At 43.9% G+C, this 21,243-nt stretch overlaps 1 protein-coding gene across 4 annotated transcripts in view; it reads right to left on the minus strand.

Annotated features, from left to right (window-relative positions):
- Nucleotides 1-21,243, minus strand: part of gse1 (Gse1 coiled-coil protein) — a 164,208-nt gene that overhangs the window by 45,456 nt on the left and 97,509 nt on the right. The window contains exon 1 of one of the 4 annotated variants that reach the window (XM_039611237.1): nucleotides 16,630-17,310. The exons of the other annotated variants lie outside the window; for them this stretch is intronic. Within the exon in view, the coding sequence (XP_039467171.1) occupies nucleotides 16,630-16,666 (37 nt within the window). The 5' untranslated portion in view covers nucleotides 16,667-17,310. Of the gene's footprint in view, nucleotides 1-16,629; nucleotides 17,311-21,243 lie in introns of those variants that run through there. 4 annotated transcript variants of the gene reach the window in all.

Raw genomic sequence — 21,243 nt, forward strand, 5'->3', positions numbered from 1 at the left:
TATATAATATTGTAAAAAAAAAAAGCAAAAAAGCACAGTATTAGATATTTCTTCCTCTTCTCTACATTAAAAAAAATGGCTTTCAGACCAACTTTCAGACAGCACAAATCTAAACTGCTTGCATGTTATAACATGCTGATGTAGGCTGTGGCTATGTACAGTTGATCAAATAAAAGTCTTGGAAGCAGTGCTGCAAAAACATGGAAAAAATAAACAACCAAATGAAATGCTGAGAATAGCAATAACACGGGGAAAAAATCTGCCATGTTGCGGTTAGAAAACTGTGACCTCATGCATTATACGTCACTTTATGTACTGTCCTGTCTTGAAGGTGAGGCAAATCTCTGTATATGGTGCTCTCCATCACTACTGAGGTACATCTGAATGAAACCACAAGTAATAAGTGGTCCAATATGAAGCCAGCATGTGACTGAATAGTGCTTTAGAAACAACAACAAAGCACAACTGATTTGAAATATGCCAGTAACATACAGAGTCTTATTAGTGATATAGACCCAGCTGTTTTTTTGCTTACCTTGCCTAACCCAGACCCCAGTCTCGTATTGTATTTCCACTTATGCATATACTTTGGTCAATTAGAAATCCAAGGGAAGAGCCGTCTTTAAGCCTGTGCATGCTGGAGAAGACTTTAATGAGATTAGGGGAGCGATGCACAGTAGTCTCTTTTACATTTGCTTTACGTGACTGTAAATATGCTGCTTATCTGCTCTGCCTGGTATCATGCATACATGCAGGCAGTATGCATGTATGCAGTTCCACAGGCTTACTCTTAGCACACAGTAGAGAAGACAGGGAAATAAATGAAAAACTAAGGAATACATTTCTATATGTTGAAGAGACGTGGATTCAAACAGGAAGTAGGGAGGTGGTGTGTGGAGCGAGCATGCTCTGCTGTGTTCCCTCCTCACTCCCCTTCTCTGTGGGTGTCTGTGTATGTGTGTGTGTGAGCAACAGGGGAGTGTGGTGAGGCCTATTAACAGACGAAGTGGTAATAGGCAGGGGGAGCCAGGATGTGTCTAAGCCACTGACCTGCCCATTAGCTCTCTCCACTCCGCTAAGCCCTCACATCGATCACCCAGCCACACATCATTGATCTGGAAAACCAGGCACGAGCGCACCACTCAGACATACCCTCCGTTTCTCAAGCCTCTCTTTTGCAGTGTGTGTGCGTGTGTGTATGAGGAAGAGAGACGGATGATGCGTCTGTGTGTGTGGGAGGGGGTTGTAAATGTGTGTGACTTTCTACATGTGCACTAACCCGTGTGCTCTTGTGTGGTTTATCTTTATGGATGTTAGACAAGCCCCCGGGTCTGGGTGGACATACACATACATAGACAACCTTTCATTAAACATGCAAAAGGGCAAAGGAATTTAAAAGCCTGCTGTTATATCATTCTTCCAATTATTCAAATATATTCCACCTTCCCACCCCTCTGCTGTGTATAATTAACAATGTACACTCCTTGATTAACCACACTGGCATAAGCTAATTGTCAGCTGTCATTCTGAATGTTGAGAGACAGACACCCTAAACCCCTACGCACACTGCCCACACAAACACAGACCAGCAAAAAAATATATGACGTTCATAAATGTTCATACAATTGTGTGAATATGTATTTCTACACTTAGTACACCTCCATTTCTTGTTAAGCAGGATGCAGGTCCCGCTCTAAATGCAGCAAAAGTTAATAAGAGCTGAATGTTTATGGGTAATACCTCAGCTGCTAATTAGATCAAATTGTTCCCACCTCGCTGTTATTGTAGATATGAAACCTCTCTGCCTGTTCCTTTCAATTCAGCAGCAGACAGAGGTACCACAATATTTATTTTCTGATAAAGAGACAAAGCAACCAAAAGAGAGGGATGAAGGCAAAGTACCAGGTTAAAGGCATTATCATTTTACTGTGATATTTACAGCAGAAGGGAATAGTAGAGGGGGAGGGGGTACACAGGGAGGGCGGGAAGGAAATGAAACGGAGCATCCAAACAGAAAGTGTGGAAAGGAAAGCGCTGGGATCAGTACAGATGAAGACATGCATGCATGTCAGGCAGCAGCAGATGTGCTCGTGTGTTTCGGAAGAAATAGCAAGAGGAAATAATAATTAATAAATAGGAAGATAGAAGAGGTGCACGGCGAAGAATTGTGTCTGAGACGTTTTTCCATATACAAACACAAGCAAGCGTCTTGTAAATTTATGCAAATGCGTTGTAACAGACAGCACAACAATCACTGGTACTATAGCGCTGTAGGTTGCCATAGAAAAGACAAAAAACACAAAACATTGATACAGATGAATCAGCCTTTAGCTCAGAATACTTTGTTCCAAGCTTTGAGGTGACACTCAGTTTGAAAGTAAGCTGTAATACCCCTTGTTTTTAGTTTGTACGGATTCAAACACAGGAATTATGTAAAGGAGTTTGACCCATTTGAATGAAAGAAGACTGTGAGTGCTATGTCTAATTACAAATTCTTTTGCGACTTGTGTATCACTTTTTAAATGCAACATAACCTACTCAAAGCCGGAATCTTTTTCTCATTATCCCCACCCTCTTGCATACACCCACTCCCATCTCCTCTCACCCACCCCTGTAAACTCGTGCACCCTCAAACAGATGGCACAGGGATGATGAAAGCCAAACCAGTTATTTATCTAATTATGACTTACCACTTAACAGCATAATCTCCCCCTGCAATTGTGAGGTATTCAAATAGGGGTGATTAAGGGGGTTATGCAAATCTAAACAAAATGCCTGCAGTGGTGTTAGTAGGAACAAACCAGCATGTCCACTTGAATGATCCTAATATGGACACGCTGCTAAGTTTTTAAGTGCTGTTTCTCAGATTTTTATGGTAAACATGTCCACAAATGTACAGTATACCATGATATATGGAGCAGTAAATGTACAGGAAATGAATAAACAGAGAGAGAGAGACAGAGAGATTTGGCAAAAGCCAGGGTGAGTTCAAGCCCATGCTAATAGGGTAATTGCATTGATTTCCATTTAGCTGCACTCTCTGATGTTATTTACAGCATTTAGCCCGGCAAACAAGCCCTCTCTCTCTGCTCCGGGTTTGCTTTTAACCAGCTGTGACATGCTGTCAACCCCTTTTCCTCTGCCCTCTGTCCCCTTCACCCTTTTCACAACTGCCAAAACAGCCAAATACATTATTAGGCCATTAATACCAGTCATGCTTACACATCCCTCCAGCCCCCTCCCTCCTGATTTATTCCAGTATTGCAGTTCCTCCCTCCCTCTCGCTTCTCCTCTCAGGCCTGCTGGTATGGCTGCTGAGCTGCTTTGAAGTGCCCGTGTTTATCCATTCGGTCTGAGATGTGGTTGTGCGTGGTGTGAGGTGGTCAGAGGGTTGTTTTTACCGCCCCCTCGACGGACCAAATGTCAAGGTCTTCCAAGCGTTAAAGTCAAATCACGATTTTCACTCAAGGTGTTCTGGAGGCTCCCATCGCAGCTGAGATGGACCTCCTCAAAAAGTTGTGGTAATAGCTGGCGCAAGAACTGTTTGTGCTTCTGTCCGATTTGCTCTCTCTATATTTCTGTTACAAGCATCGCTACCTGATGCTGAAGATCTGTTGTGCTAAAGTTAAAGAAAGTCTAGTCTTGTTTTCATAATGCTAGTCAAAGCTGGACTCCTGTGCAGACTCTGGTATCGCTGTAAAACAAAATGCATGAGAAAATGTAAACATGATAATGGGGCTTGTGCTGTGACAGATGACGGATTCAAATTCGACAGCCTATAGGAGTCTGTCTTTTCTCACCTGTCTCATTTGTTTCACACAATAGACTTACTATATGAGGAAATGAGTGTGAGAAAAAGGGCTGGCACTTTATTAGCATGCAGCAGACAGAGCATTGTATTAGCGCTGTATTAATGTGGTGGTCACGTCTGGGACACAGACAGACTGCATTAAGCTCATCATCCCTCTTCTGCACACATCAAGGACTCAACCAAGACCTGCAAGCTACCACAGTAGTTAAAGAGCAACAGGATTTGTGGAACATCTCCAGCCACTGATTTTTGTGCTTTAACAGTGTGGCAGGATATGCGGTTGCTATGTTATTATGAGCATAATGTATATAAGAGTGTACTGTGCGTTCAAGGTGAACATATGTGTTCTGAATCTTGTATTCATATAGAGCTTCCTCACATATGACTCACTTCATTCACTTTGAAGGACTGCGTAGGTGGCATAGTGGCTTCATATTAACACCACAGAAACACTAGTGTGCGTGCAATACATATATGTGAGTTCAGCATATGACATTAAAGCTTACCTAAAGCACACTGCAGTATCATCAGTTCCTGCACATTTTGTCATTCCCTTTCCCTGAACGTAGCAATGTTAGCAGGGTAGTAGCGCTCCAAGGCAAGTTCATCTGCATTCAATTTCACAAAGGCAGGAAAAGGCCAAGAAGACTACCAGCGGTCATCCACTGAATATGCTGTTTGCAGGTGTTGTAGCCTTTACTCAGTAAATTAAAGATGTTACAGTCAAAGGCAGAAGTAGTAAGATAAATTTCTTTACGCTTGCTCTCTTTACTTGCTCTTTTACCACCTCTTATTATTTCACTGACTGTTGCAGGTCTATTAGCGTCCACCCTCCAGTCAGTGCAGCCATCTTTCATATCTACCACGTCTCTTCCCTTGTGTCTCTGTTTGAGATTTTGAATTAGCTTAGATAATAAAGAGGAATACAACGCAAAAAAGATTATGCTTTATATAGAGACACAAGGCCCATGGCGAAGCATCATGTGCCACTGCTGCAAGTCCTGCTATGACAGTGCTTTTACGAGGAAAACGGGCATGTCTCCAAATGGTGTGAGAGCAAGTGAAAGTAAAGATTATTACTTTGCACTTTGTGTAGGTATGTTTTTCTCCCTTGCCTCCATTACGTTCTTTCTCCCTGGGGTTCAAACTGCAAAAGTGAGCACCCTACTATAAGACGATAAGGAAGGCTAAGGCGCTTCTATCCTTGCAGAACACACACACTCAGAGGGATAAGCTATGGACTAGTACGGATCCTTGATACACATAAACATGGAGAAGCAGACGTTACAAAGCACAAGCTCTCATCTCACTGCTAAGCAAGCAGGGAAAGGAGGGAGGGAAGATGAGGAGGGAATGAAAGGATTTAGTCTTCATCTGCGGATGAACATGCCATCTCCTCCTCCCTGTTAGCACAGATTCCCTTGCTTCCCTTTGCCTCTAATTGCCAATTCAGCCCTCCTTTCAGCTCTGTCAGTCTGCCCTCAAAACACCCACTGTCTTTGGACAACTGGGTTACTGATGACTGATACATGAAGTGTTTGGTAACACTTTACATTCCAAAGCAACATAAGCTATGGCTATGAACATTGGAAACACATTCTTTAAGCCAAGCACGCGCTTCACACTCCTCCGACACACTTTCTTTGCATGCAGATGGTGTGTGTTTAAAGCCAGCAGGGCAAGGCCGCGCATGCAAGAGTATCTGCGATACGTGTGTAAATGTGCTGGTCTGCGTATGTGAGTGCTTGACGTCTCACCTGGGGGACAAGAAATTAACACGAGCAAATTTTACAGCGTTCATTCCCGTTTTGCTGGTAACAAGACCATCTGCTAACCATACTGCCCCACACAGGGAGGGAAAAAAGGAGAAGCGGGCTGCACTGAAATCACTCCCACAATCCCTTTCTCCCTCTCTGTCTCTCGCTCTCTCTCTTTTTAGCTGCATCCGATCCACACTCTCTCCAGCACGGTGAGGGGCAGAGATAACACCTCAAGGCCATGGTATTGCTGCCAGCCTTTAAACCGCTTCGTCTCCCTCTGCCCTGCTCTCTGTGGTTTTCTTGATGAAAGAGAGGAGGCAGATCAGAGGAAAACATGGCAGCCCAAACACTTGAGTCCACGGCCAAGGCTAAAACCAGAGCACAGAGTCACGGCCCCTTCACCATCCACTTACAGCACAGACTTGTGGACACCCACATATATGGGAAAAACCCCCCCACATGTGCATACACACACCTCTTTTATTTTTTATTTTTGGACACTTACGACATCCACAATACTGCATGACTGCACCAGCATGCACAGACATGAAATTCTTTGTGTGCACGTGTATGTGTGTATTAGGATACAGATGGGCTCCGGTGGGCTGTGACAAACCTTCTCTGACGGCGGCTTAACGAGGGCACTGCCTTTTGGCTCGTGCATGTGTGTCAGTGTTGAGGAGCCAAAACACAAAGACCCTGATTAATAAACTCTTAAGTACACAGGAAACGCGTATCAATCTCTCTTCTGTTCAGCATGTTATACATGTCAAGTTTTGATTCACTGACATGAAAAATAAAAAAAAAAGTATCCCCTTGCTTTCCACTGCTCGCATGAGTACTGCTACTTTTTAGTAAAAACTCTCGGAAGTGTTTTGTTCACAGCCGATAATGACGGAGGAAAAGTGAGGGAGTGAGAGGAATACACTGATCTAATTAGCAGCTAGTTAGCAGCAAAACAGTTGAGTCCAATTAGGAGGTGTGTTGTAGCGTATGTAGTGAAGAGTTTAAATGCTATCCTGATTATCAACACTGTTTATTTGTTCTTCTACCGGGAGACTCACTTAGTGCATCTGACTGATAGATTTAGACAAACAGGGTGAAGAGAGGAGCGAGTGTTTATTTTAGATAGAGGTTGAGTTAAGCAACTCGGTGTGTGTGTGTGTGTGCATATGTGTATGCCTAAGGTTTTAAGGGTTGTAGAGTGAGTAAACATTTGTCCTTTTATGTATCCACCTGTGTGCTTGCATGCATGAGTCTCCATTGCGAGAGAGCACACTCGGAATCCCGTTATTATCCAAAATCTTAAGATACAATTTCCAGCAGCCCCAAACTCGGCTTTTACTGTCACATACCACAAACACACGCTGCCTCCCTTTCTCTCCCTCCCGTCCTTTTGGCAGAGTCTCCCCCTGCCGGCAGGTGCACACTCCGGTGGCAGCCAAAGTGCCAACCTGCCCTCCATATGCCCGCCTCCGCAGTGCCAGCTTACTCTTGCCACTCCCCACCAGGATTCAGCTGGCCAGCCCTCCCCAAATCTGTTCCCACTCCCCAACACTCACCCTCCCTTACAGCCATCAGTATCCACCCCTAGACATTCTTCAAACACACACACACACACCCCTAACCTCCTCTTGTCTCGCACAAAGACATGAAGCACTTTTGGCAGCCTGCTCACATTCACTTGTCTTATCTTTCCTTGTGCTTCATCTTCCCCCTTCAGCCCTTTTCTCACCTTACACTCTGCGTTACTCTGACCTTCATCTGCTCTACTCCCACCTCCTGAGCAACCCTTAGTTGTCGCGCTCTTTTTTGAGACCTCCCTTGACATAATGCCGAGAGACCGGAGCAGACACTCACAGAACAAGAAGCCAGGCCACATCAATCAGCGCAGGAGCGTATGACGACCGCGTGTCAGATCGATGCATCATCCTTCGACTGGTTGTACTCTGGGATTTATCGGGGAAACCAGCGTTGTAGGGCAAGTTTTACTCCTAGCAAGTTACTCTGGTTTGTACTGGGCTCAAGGCACCGACGCATGGTGTGAGTGTTTGAAACGGAGCATGTTTATACGTCTCCACTCACTTAGAACTGCTCACATAACCTTGTCTGACCGTTCAGCTTGTTCAGTTTTCCCTCAGGATGCGAAACAACCCCCATACCCTCTGACACCAAGCAACCAAATAAACACAAGTCAACGCATAAACACACAAACAGAGTGCCCAAAGAACTGGATGTGAGAGGATGAGCTATATCATCCCCCGCCCCTTTTATGTTGTCATCAAAAAGAAAAAACACATATTGTTCATCCACATGGACAAACAACAGCGCAGTGTTTGAGATTTATACCCAGCTATAGCTGCTGTGCTATTTATTTTGTGGACCCTGTAAGGCTTCTATAAACACAGAGTGATGGAGCAGTAATCCTGTGCCCTCTCCTCATTACTCCTCCTGCTGAGGAAGTCATCTGACCGGCCCCGAGCCATCTATTCAGGTCACAACCATCATCTATCATCCATCATCTAGTCTCTCCCAGTCACTCTGTCGCATGCTCACTCACACACAAATTCAGTGTGTGACATTAGTTTTAATATGGCATTTTAGACCCTGTCAGCAAGCACTTGCCCCATGCCAAACCACCTTATAAGAACGACAAAGAGCGAAGAGCTGAGAAAGTGAGAGTAGGTACACACAGGGACAAGAGAGGACAAAGAAAGAAAGAAAAATGAAAGTGAGAAAGAGAGAGACCTTGCCTTGAGTTATCTCCCGTCTTTAACGGGATGTGATGAGCTCTCGCCATTCTCTTAATCTATCTCCCATGATTCAATTCCATTTCCTGTGTGCCGAGAGGCTGGCAGCATGGCACCAATCAGACACACAAACAAGCGCACACGCACAAACACAATCTAAAAAGAAAAAAAAAAACTGCATGAAAAGCAGGAGGTTATTCATTCACTACAACATTTAATGTACCATACCGCACATCCTGCTGATTTGGTGAGGTCACTGGCTGTTCATTCTTAACCCTTCCAACACTCACATATGGTGACACAGGCACGTACCCTGGACCCAAGAGATGAAAGGGGCACTGACACCCCGCCTAACACCTGGCTAAGAGGGAGGCAACTGAACAGCATATGCACAGAAAGCTGGTAGCAGACACTCATCTAAGAGGAAAGTGAGAAAAGACTATGTTGCAAACTGCATCTAGAGAAAGTAGCTGTATGTCTATATAAGGAGGACAAATAACTGACTCAACAAAGAGAAGGAGGAGGGGTTGGAATGGGCAAATTGCATTTTCTTCATTTCTTGCCATAAGTGAAGGGGTTGCTTTGATGGTTAAGCTCTGAAATCCCATCGGCTAATGATTGGAAAGCTGTCAGCTTAAAAGGCTGCCCTCACCCACCACAAGAAACACATACAATGATACACACAAATACACACTGCTCTACGGAGCTTCAGAGTAGAAAAATAGCAGTTTCTTTATTACCCTCTCTCTGGGTAGTACGGTTCCCTCTTTTCCCCTCCTCTTCCTCATAAATCTTAGCCTCACACACTCCTAATTACCACAGGAAGTGAGGGAGGATTACCCTGCTTCTCCCCCTAACATCATCTATCTCCTGCTTTGTGCTTGTTTCTCCACCGACCATCCATTTATGGTGCAGTTAAAAGGGCAGGGAACATATGAGATCATTGACATTTGTCACCTCTCAGGTGTGAGTATATTTGTAACTGCGTAGCCGTGGAAAAGAGGCCGTTCGTGTTTATTCAAATCGTTCAGTGCGAGGACCTGACTGCTCAGACTGGTGTAGCGAGCAGGTGGTCTGGCAGGGAGGAAGTGCACAAAATGTAACTGAACCTTCACTGCACTGCAGAAGATAGTCATCTGGCAACCGATAGAGCTTATCCACTGTCAGTCTGTCTGTTTATCTGTATGTGAGGAAGGTTATGCAACTTCGTGCATCACCCTCCTGATTTTATGGTAAAGTTTAGAAATACAGATTCATTTTTTTTTTTAAAGCTATGAAAATATCTGCATCGCCAAAATAAGTTTTTTCAGAAAAAACTTTGGTTAGACATTTTATGTTGATTTTGATATCTGCTGTATATGTTCCAGGGGTGAAAGCAATAGATCATCAACTCTAGCCCTCTGGAGTCAGAGTTGTGTCCAGCATAGTGTTATAATGCTTGCTCTGTCAACAGTCATGCAAAGTGCTTGCACAAAAAGTCAAGTATGTGCTGCAGGTTAAAATCAATAAAAGGTTCTAACCTTAAAAAAATCCTATACACTCTTCGACCTTCTTAGCACCATCTTTCTCTTCATACCTGCCTCCTTTAGTCAGTCTGTCTAGCTAACATGGTCTGGGTGAAGTGACTAATCCAAAACACATTTTTTAGCCACCTGCCATTAGGTGGGGAGCAGTCAATACACACACTTTATAACCTGTGCATGAAGATGTAATTTGTTGAGTTGGATTAGTTGATTAGTCATAGTCTTCTCAAACTATCTCTGTGCTATTGGTTTTCTTAAATTAGTTTAAAAAAAAAGCGCAATATGGCTCCAACACCTGGATACAATTACTGTGCTCAATAATCTGAAAAGCTAGGTTTGAGTACTTTGCCAAGTGGTTTTTATTTCTTTATTTCACCAGATTTTATCAACACGCTGAGGTTGCAACCATTCAGGATACATTATTGGAACTTAGTGGTGTAGTCTGGATGAATATGAAGGCTGAGTTTGAGAACTGGAGCGTTTGAAGGAGAGTAACAGACACTGAAAGTAGCGTGTGTGTCATGTCATTTCAGGAGCCACCTGCTGCAGTGGTAACTACCACAAAGGCAGTTTGGAACGCTGGGGCAGGTGTTTATATGTCTGTCTGTGGAAAGATCTTATCAACATGGTAACATCACAAGCACAAAAAATGCAGCCACATAACTTTACAAGGTGAGTGGTTCCCATTCAAACCCAGTCACAATTTGGTCTCTGCTTTCCTTTTCTCTCACAGACAACACAAATTAGGTTTGCTCGGATATTGCTTCCTCTGTCCTTGTAGTCCTTGTATTACTACATCATAACAAATCAATTAGACAACTAGCCTCAATGAGAGCAGCATTAACTCCGAGTATTCCACACCCATTCTCAATGCATTTTAGTAATTTCAGCAGTCAGATGGTGGGAGGTTTACAAGGCGCTCTCCATTCTGCTGCCTAAAGTTAAACTGAAATTCATCTGAGTGTTCCTAAGTGAAAATAAATACCATCTATGTGCCCATGTGTTACTGTGTAATGATGTGCATCCATGGGCGTCTGTACGCGTGTCTGTGTGTGTGAACCCAGCGTCATCAGATGCAGGGAGGGTTTAATTAGAATTCTCTGTAGTCTAATTTGATTAGTGGAGGCAAAGGAAGATGAAGGAAATTAGAGATCAGCTATTTCTGCTGCTGGAATAATGTTTCAGGAAAGGCGTGACAGCACAGACACACACACACATGCACATGTACGCACATACGCGCGTTCAACCGCAAAATATGAGTGCGTCTACTTATGGCCCTCGCGTTCCGCTTGGGGGTCATTTCAGTTCACAGTGACTTAACTCAAAAGATCAGAGGTGAGTGTCCGCTGTGGTAGTTGAGTATTTCGTAGGGACTCAGAGACCGGACGTAGAAAACCTGTCAACGATATCCCTGGATGCACACGGTGCTGTAGAGAAAAAGCGTTTACCATCCCACTACTGCTTCTATATGTGCAATCCACAGCCTCAGAGGAGCAGAGCAAACAAATCCACATACAACACAAAGCATTGCACAAAGCATTACACAAACACAAAAGCATTGCATCTCCCTGGTGCCAAACTGACAAGACTACCGCAGGGCAAATAAAGAAAAAGGGCGAACTGACAGTAGTCCATAAATCATACTTGCAACTGTGATACCAGTGAAGCCCTCATTACCCCCCTGCACCTGTTAGTATACCAAATGTCTGTTAGAAAAGTGTGTAAGGGTTTTGTGTGTATGTTCATGTCTGCCAATGCAGGCGAACTAAATTTCCTGTCAGATATACAATAGAAAAAAAAAGGCTCCAGTATGAGGAAGGCATAGAAACAGTTCAGCATTTAGAGTTAAATGGGTATAATTTATAATTTTCACATCAAGCTATTTAATGAAGTCAACAGATCACTATTTTAGGACATTTTAAAACACACAGCATTAAACCCCAGCTTGTCATGTTTGCACTTTAATTTTTAAACAAATTAAACAGAAGAGATGTTCCCCCTTGGACTCTTTTAGTACGTTTTAGCACATTTTAGCGGAGGAGTGTGTGAGATGGTGGGGTGTGGGTGGGAGTGGGGGAGGGCATGACTCTGCACACCTCTTTTAGCTGATTAAGTTTGAATAATGGGTTGACTGAGGTTGTGCCACCGGTTGCGGCAGATGGCTGCCCCTCCCTGAGCCTTTCTTCCTGTTAAAAGGGAGTTTTTCCTTCCCACTGTCACCAAAGTGCTTGCTCACAGAGGGTCATATGATTATTGGGTTTTTCTTTGTATGTATTATCGTAGGGTCTACCTTACAAAGGCGTTGTTGCAATTTGGCACTGTATGAATAAAATTGAATTGAATTAAATGATGTGAGTACAGGTTCTCTGTAAAATACAAAAATGTGTGTGAATTTCTGGAGCTCCACGGACCCTGTAGCTGGTGGTGGCTTGTATCCAAAGAGAAGTGGAGGCCACAGGTGTGGAGGGTCAGGGTTTAACAACTCCCGGGTTTATGAGGAGGCTAACAGGGCAGCCGGAGAGACACGGCACCACCGACCTTTACAGCCATGACCGGGGCCGTACCACCTGCGGACTGGCGTGGAACAGATGCCACATCGAGAATGGGTCATAGCTTTTATAGCAAGGGCAGAGTGAGGGAGAGAGAGCAGCGGAGAGAAAGGGCGAGGGAGCTAGTAGTCCATCACCGTGACTGCTTTACTGCTGCTACTGCCATCTAATGACAGAGCTGTCAGAGCACATGGAGTGGGAGGAATGGAGCGATGGTTGGAGCGAGGAGCAAAGGGGGAGTAAAATAGATAAATGGATACAATGATAGAGCGAACTGTGGGATAAAAGCACAGTGGGAGGAGGAGAAAGATGCAGAGAGATGGGTCACACTTGAGTTGACGCTAGCATAAAGAGAGAAAGATGCAGTGGGGAGATTTGTAGGAATTGATCAGAGGAGATGGTCTCAGCTAGGAATAAACAGAAGGAACATGCAAAGGTATTGTGGTTAATTGGATATAATGATTTCACTACTCCACAGATAATCTTCTAACACAGTATGGACCCCTCTGCTGGTTTTATCAATGAATGCTCTCCTGTGGCTTAGTTTACCAGCGTGTGATGTTGCGCACATATCCACAAGCAAATTCTCAATATGCACATTTACCCCGAAATCGTCTCTACAGACGGCACTCTAGCTGAGTTTTTTTTTTGCTGGTTTTTTTTATTTTTTTTTTGAACAAGCACTTGGTAATCACCAGTGATTAGTCTACACTCTGATCTAGGGCTTAACACCCAGCATGGCTCCCACACATATCGATTCCCTCTGCGTGTGCATGTGTCTGAAAGAGAAGAGAAAGGCATTTTGTCCAGATTACCATGTTCTTCTGAAATTGATTTTCAAAGAGAGCCAGGGAGAACGGGAAGAGAAGACGATCACAACAATTAAACTGGTTTATTTCCAGATTTGTTTATCTGCGCATTTTGTTCTCCTCTAAAATAAATATCAGTTATCTTTTGGTAAACTGTGCATTTCAGTCTTTTTTTGTACCCTTTCCTGACAAGTAGGCTGGATAACAAAGTGCAAAGTCTGAATGAATCTGTCTACCTCGGGAGGTTTCAAGTAGACTCTGACAGGATTAGCTCTCAACACCAAAACCTTGTCAGTCTGTGGCCTGTCATAACAAAACTTCAGCCTCTCTTGCTCTTTAACCTCACCCCACCTGCTTGCTTCTGTGGTTTGTGGTTTCAGCTTCACAAGTTGTTTTTATTGTCACAGGCACAGACTCTGCTGCCCATCCTGTTTTCTGTAACTCTTACACCTTTTCCCCCTGTTTCTCAGCATGTAACCCTCAGGGTAGAAGTACAGACACCACTGGGGGGGACAACAACAGAGGAAAGAGATACAGTGGATTTGTGCATGACAGCCAAGCTTATTAGACAAGATCGTTGGTTCAGTGACCAATATAGCTAACATGCGCACACCAAAAAGATATAGTGTTAAAAATGCTGGGTTTTACAAACAGCAGGTATGGAGGACGATCATTAGAGGGTGACAGCTGTGAGAAGGCAAGATGGACATGTAGCTAGAAGAACAGATACCTGAGGAGTGTAAAAGTGGGACGGGGGTATAGTGACAAACAGTGACTATGACCCTCCTCCATTTTGAAGTGGTTGCTCCCTGGCTCTGCTCCACCTCGCCTGTGATGTAAATGCAACCCAAGTTCAAGTGCTTCTCCTTTGCACCTTTATCTCGACACCCCTCGCTGCTATTCTCTCTTAATACATTTCTTTCTCCACTTTCTCTGCCTTCTTCCCATCAATAACCACCCCCAACCCATTCCTCTTTATTTAACCCAACCTTTTTTGTTGTCAAATAATCATGGAGAACTAGCATGTGTCTGACATGGTCTCCAAGGCAACGGCGGTTAAGACGGGAAGGCAGGCAGGGGCTCATTTAGTGGCTGAATGAAAGAAGGGGGAAGAGAAGAAGCAACCCACAGAGCTAGGCGCGCACGCTTATGCACACACACACACACACACACACACACACACACACACACACACACACACACACACACACACACACACACACACACACACACACACACACACACACACACACACACACACACACACACAGACCTTACTAGCTTTGGCCACTGTCACAGCGAAGACCTGTGTCTCTAATCTGTGTGACTCTCCCGCTGCAGGCTACATTGGTGTGGGAGGTTTAGGGATCACAAGAGCACACATGTGCACACACACACACAGACACACACCAAGACACACATGCAGTAATGAAGAGTGAAGAAAGGGTCACAGATACCACTGGAAAAATAAGGGAAGAGGAGGACAAGGAGGATGAAGAGGGAAATAATGAAGATGACTGGGTGGTTAACGGGAGTCAGAGAGTCAAAGAGAGGAAGTCCTGAGGCATCAGAGAGGGAATGTGAGGAGATAAAGGAGGTTACAGCCAGCAACGAATCCCTCTCTTCTCTTAAATGTCTCCTGATTTTGTCTCATCACATTCTGCAGATTTCCCCAAAACAGTCTCTCTCTGCTTGTTCTGGTTAATTCTTATATTGCTCAGTTTGATTCAAGTGTAAACCTGGAAAATAAAGAGCCCTCTGGTCAGAGGCTTTGACACATGTAGAAAAGTAGTGCATTGAGTCTTTTGTCCTCCTCTCTAACCCCTGACACAAACACCTCTCTGTGTTTCTTTCTGTCTTTATTTCTCACACAGCAGGCACTCTGTGGCCTTTACCAGCAAATATCCATTTCAAAACCAGTCGTCTGAAAAGAGAAGTAGGCTTGAAAGACACGGTGGAGATAGGCACATGCAGAAGGAGGCTAAAAAAATAGTAGATAAAAAGCTGTTAAAGCTCGCAAATGACATCAGCCTATATTAAAGTACTTTGGTTTTTGTGTACTTCTTTGCTATTCAAGAAAGAAAAGTGTCTGTACCCTTAAAGAGGTAATCACAGGTATGACTTGAGTATTTTGTCTCTTAGGTTTTTTGTTACTACTTATTTATAACTGTTAATCTTTGGAGTCCTCCGTGTTTCTGCAATATCAACGCAAATAAAAAGGTGCTAGAAACATAAAAAAACATAACAATGTAATGTGAAATCATACAAAAGAAAGCAGTATACACTCAACTAAATATTTCATTTGAAGTGCAGCATATTTCATGTCTGTGCTGTGGGTCACGTCCTTAAACTAATACACAATTAATACAAAAATGTGTATGAAAAAAAAAGAAAGACTTAAGCGGTCGGTCATGGTCTAGCTGCACACTCTCCTGCTGACTAAAGCACATAAATTATTTATCTCTAAGAAGTGTTGGTGAAGTGTACTCAGTTAAGCTGCAGGGAGACAACATCCACACACAGATGAAAGCACACATTAAACAGAAGTAAAGCACCATTGTGCAGATTTAGGTTACGGTATAAAACTGAATTATAGTTGGATTTAGATTACGAAAAAGCTGTATAAAGAGCAAAAAGCATCTCCGAGTTGATGGAAGAGTACAGAGAGGTGTGTGGGTTTACAGTGTGTATGTCAAGCAATCAAGCAGGAGGCAAAGCATTTAAATATTTATGAACACATGAATACATATGCAAAAGCCACAGAAAGAGAAAAGAAAACATTGCCTCTCTCAAGTTTTCTTCTCTACTATTCTACCTCAGTCTGTCATTCTCCCCTCTTCTCTAACTGCCCTCTCTTGGCTGTCCTCTCCACAATCAGTGCCCAGTGAGCCACGAGACGCACTTAAGCGCCGACCGGCGGTAACCTCACGCCGCCCTAGTATTTTTTCTCAAACCCACCACACGCACGCTCATACAAAAACTGCAAACATGCACGTATGCATGTGAGCATACACACGTATAAAACCCCCAAAAGGATAGACCACACGTACAAAACTATGCATTTGCTTCTCTACTCATCGTGTAGCTGAATAAAACAAAGCAGCCGGGTTAGTGTCCCGTTTACCCGCTGACTTCCACGAGAAAGAGCTGAGAGGTTAGAGGAACAGAGTGCGAGCTGCTGTCACACAGCATTACCAGCCTCGGATCTCAGGTTCCAACCTCAGGATCAACAGCACAAAGACAAGTGTCTCCTCAGATGCACTCTAGAGCTAACCTCAAACCTCTAGAGCACTTTGTTACAACACACAAATACACGCAGAGAGAATGACACACATGCACAACATGGCCACACAAATGTGCATTTAGAAAATGATTTAATACGCACACACGTTCATTTTCACACCACACATGAATGACATAAGCTTACCTGGCAAGTAGTAAAGTGGTGCTTTTAGTCCAAACATGGTTTCTGTTTAAGTGTCATGAAGCCACAGCAACTTGTTTCAAATGTGCAGGCAGCAGCCCTGTCCTGGATGACTTCGACAGAAAGGGACTGTGCCTTCGCAGCCACCCAGAAACGAGGCTCAGTGTGTGGTGAGGCTGGGCTGGGACTCAGCCTGTCATCCCTGCTTTCTGGTCCTCGCTAACCAAGCGTGAGGCTGGGACCGCCCAGCCAGCCAGGACACACACACATACACAAACACTCAGACAGCCACACAGATACACACAGACAGAGCGGTGCAAGGGTCAACCCCAGAGCACGCCCGTGCTCTCGACCCCCTCACTCTTGCCCAAGATCCCAGGGGCAAAGGGTCACAACACTTGCTGTTCGTTTCTAAGCAGCAGCAGGAAACGCGCTTTCTCAGTCTCTTTCTTACATGAACACACGCAAGCGCACACACACAAACAGACACGCGCACACACCCGGCGAGTCGGGACGGCCGGAGAGAGAGATGTAAAAGCTAGCGGTCCAGTGTCAAGAAGAGGTGAAAAGAGGAAGGAGGGAGAATAAACTCAGGCTGGGTAAATCCTGCAGACAAGAGCAATGACTGATTCCTAGGACTGCCTTTTATCCCTCTATCCAAGAAAGATGATCAGAAGAGAGACAGCTCTGCTTCCTCCGCTACTGCTGCCACTCTCTCTCTCGCTCTCTCATTTTCTCACCCTCCCCTCTCTCTCTCTCTCTCTCTCTCTCTCTCTCGCTCTCACTGCCGATACACAAGGAAAGAGGTGGAGGAGAGGAGGAGAGAAGGAGGGCAGAATGAACTCCCTCCAGGCAACAAGACTGCCAGATAGCGAGGAAGGGAGTGTGTGTGTGTGTGTGTGTGTGTGTGTGTGTGTGTGTGTGTGTCAGTGTGAGGGGGTTGGTGGTGTTAGAGCAAAAGAAGAGCCTGAATAGGCAAGGGTACAGATGAGAAGGAAATACCAGCCAGTGCTGATGCTTCACCCGAGGAGGAGAATGGTCACAGTTCAATTTGGAGTTAGGATGACAGCTGATTGGACAGCACCAGTGACAGCGAGAGGCCAACGACTATCAAGGGAGCATCTGTTCTCACTGTATCAGACAGTAGGAAAGCATCAACCCGTAGAGAGTGCAGAGTGTGTGTTGTGGGTCTTCAAGGGCAGCTCACAATAGAACAGCTACGTATTTGGAGGAGGAAAATATAAAAGATCCCCCGCCTCCATTCTCTCCTCTGAAAATGAGAGTCCTCGTCTCTGTCTGCAAGTGTGTGGGTGCATTTGTGTGTCCGTCTAGGAAACTTGGCTTGTGCAGTCTTCTGCACAGACTGCTCACCATGCTGCGCCGACAGCAGACTTTCCCCCTTTCTCTCTCGCTCCCGCTCCCTTCATCATACACATTCGCATACACACACGCGAATAAACACACAAAACATGCTGTGTTATGCCCCCTGCTCCACACAAAAACCTGACCGAGATGGTGGCAATAGGGGTGAGGAGTTAACTATCTGCTGGGAAGCATCCATGCCAAACCATACCAGCCACAAAAACAGCAGGCGTGGGGGCAAGAGCAAGAAAGTAGGGGAAAAAAATAAAGAAAGGGAAAAGATAGATGATTTTGAAATAGTCTACCGGGATATTTTGCCCCTGGGTTGCTCTCCAACCCATTCTATGAAAAAGAGAGGGAGGGAAGGCTGGCAGGAGTTTAGTGAGGAAAGAGAGAGGAGGAGGCACACTGAGGGGTCCCATGCCTCCAGCAAGACTCGAAGGACACAGGAAAAGACAGCACACATCGAGAGAAAGAGCGGGAGTGTGAAAGACATGCTCATAGGCAAACAGGCCAAATAATCACTAACAAGGACTGGTGACTGAAGGAAGAGGGAGACACACAGAGGGACAGACTAATGTGAAAAGTAAGGGGAGTCTATAGATTGAGATGAGGAGTAAAGCAGATAGTCTTTTAAGTAAGACTAGCATTATAGAATGTGAAACTTCTAATATAAAGGTGGATAAGTTCAGCATGTTGACATTTACGCACCCGTTATACTGTATTCCTTATGGTTAAGTGCGTCCGAATAACACGCATCATCTTTGCTGAGAGGCATCTGTGTGATTCTGTGTTGTGTTGCAAAGGTGTGTACGTGAGGCAGGTGTTGAAGTGTCTCACACCTTGTGAGAGAGGTTGGGAGGTGATGTGTCCCCCTGAGGGACAACACCACCTAGTCTGATGACACACTGGCAGAGACAGAGACAGACCGGGAACTAAAAATACGACGCCTAATTTCCGCAACTTGGACCACATGAAGATGAGAAGGACCGAAGGAGGACAAGAAGATTTGTTCGTTTTTCAAACAACAGAGGCTTGCTTCCCACAAATTTAATAAAGATTTTAAACACATTTATGTAAATCTTCTAAATATGAGACTTCAATTAAAACATCTTCTAACTTATGACTGCAAATACATGTTTTAACAATATTGCTATGGGGAAAAAAACCCATTTTACCGGGAATAGGTTATCCCAGTTTTTTTTTTTAAGGGTTGCACCTTTGGTGACTTTTTTTTTTTCATTCTACTAGTTTTACATTGCTCACTTCTTAAACCTCAAATGCTGTGTATGCTTCTGATGATGGAAGATCCAGACTTTTTTCCATCATTTTCAGGATCTATTTTCATCGCCATTTGCAGCAGCCACCAATGGAGCTCAGGAAAACCACTTGAAGAAATTTGCTAAACTAAAGCAGCTTAAAAAAGTAGTTCAAACAACTTTGTTAAAAATAGGAATGATCAAATTCGCAATTGCATCCATCCATCTGTTTTCTTCTGCTCATCCAGATCAGGGTCTGAGGGGAGCTGGAGGAGCTGGAGTCTATCCTATCTGCTACATGGCAAGAGGCAGGGTACAACGTGGACAGGACGCTGGTTTGTTTCAGGGGTAACACAGACCGAGAGACAACCATTCATGCACAAATTCACAACTACAGCAAATTTCAAATCTCCAATTAACTTAACCCCTTGCAAGTCACTGGAGTGTTGGAGCAAAACCAAAATCAAAACTAAAGCCACCGCCTAGATTCAAATCGAGGACCTTCTTGTTATATATTATATCATATGGTATCATATCACAAAACATTTGCTATATGGTGATTTTTCCTTTGGCTTAAATTTGGGAGGTTTACCCACAATAAAGCTGCTGCTTGAAGAATGCACAATGTGTGCACGACTTCATGGAATAAGATATAAAAAGTAGGTAGGGATCTAAAATGTGAGTTTAATTACAGTAATAGAGAAGTTGTAACAAAAATAAATAAATAAATAAAAATGTATTCACCAAAATTCACTGTAATTTTAATTTCAGTGGTATTTTCAGTTGAATTAAATACACAAAAATCTAAAAATATAGTACAGTGCTGTTGTATTGCTGTTGTGGACTATGTTGAAATCAAAGTCCTGACCTCAGGATAGCAAAATATATGCTCAACCGCTTCTTTCAATGTTATCGTCAATGTTGGCATGCAGGACTGGTGATTTTGATTATTCTCACGCAGAACATGCAGAGCGCTTGAATGGACACATGCAATAAGTGTGCTATGATCTAAAAGTCATACCTCATGTTGGTTGATACAAAAAAAAAATGGCAGTCGGTGATGTAAAAATTTCAAACTGCTGCAGCATGACAGTTTTTTTCCTATAGTAAAAACCCAAAACAAACCCAAGAATTCCTTTTTGTTTAACAGGATCTTCTGTAACAAAGACATGAAACACCCCAAGTTTTAAATGCAAACTGAGATTGACCGTTTGCTCGTTTAGTTTTGGTTTTTTTACACTAGTAAAATGAGAAAAGGAGCAGTAACGTCACAGGTTACTGTGTTGAAATCAAATCATATGGGTTATTGCAGAGATGAAAAGTGGGACTGACAGGTAACGATAAAGAATCATGTGTCTGCTTTTTTATTTCGCTGCTCATTAAGGGACAGGCAGTGCTGGAGAACAGCTATTGTCCTCTGTTATTCAACGTAGTGTAATGAGTCACAGTTGACAAGTGCACTGCAGAAGAAGAAACGTACATGGAGGCACTCACTCACACACACAACACACACACACACACACACAAACACCCTCTCTCTCGCTCTCTCTCTCTCTGAAAGGGTATAAAAGCTCCCTGGGGACCGAGGCAGCATGTGAGACTGAAACACTGTGATCAAGAACTAACAGGGAGAGGGAAAGAACAAGAGAGGGGAAGAACAAAAACAAGTGAAAAGGGGGTTTAAAAAAAGAATAAAATGAAAACGGGATGGATAGGAAGACAGTCAGCTGACAAAGACGGGGATGAAAACAGGTAGAGAGACAAAGAGAGAGGAGAGCGAGAGAGAAAGAGATTATATATTCCTTAATTCTTTGGCTATATTCAGAGAAAGCAAGACTGAGCTCAGTCACACACACTGTACACATACACACACATACAAACCTGCCACACTCACTTCCTGTCAACCCACTATACTATTGTCTTCCCTACATCCCCCCTTCAAAGACATAATCACTCTCTGAAGCATTGTGCCCAAGTGTGTGTGTGTGTGCATGTG

The sequence above is a fragment of the Oreochromis aureus genome, linkage group 1, assembly GCF_013358895.1.
Source record: "Oreochromis aureus strain Israel breed Guangdong linkage group 1, ZZ_aureus, whole genome shotgun sequence".
NCBI classification, from domain to species: Eukaryota; Metazoa; Chordata; class Actinopteri; order Cichliformes; family Cichlidae; genus Oreochromis; species Oreochromis aureus.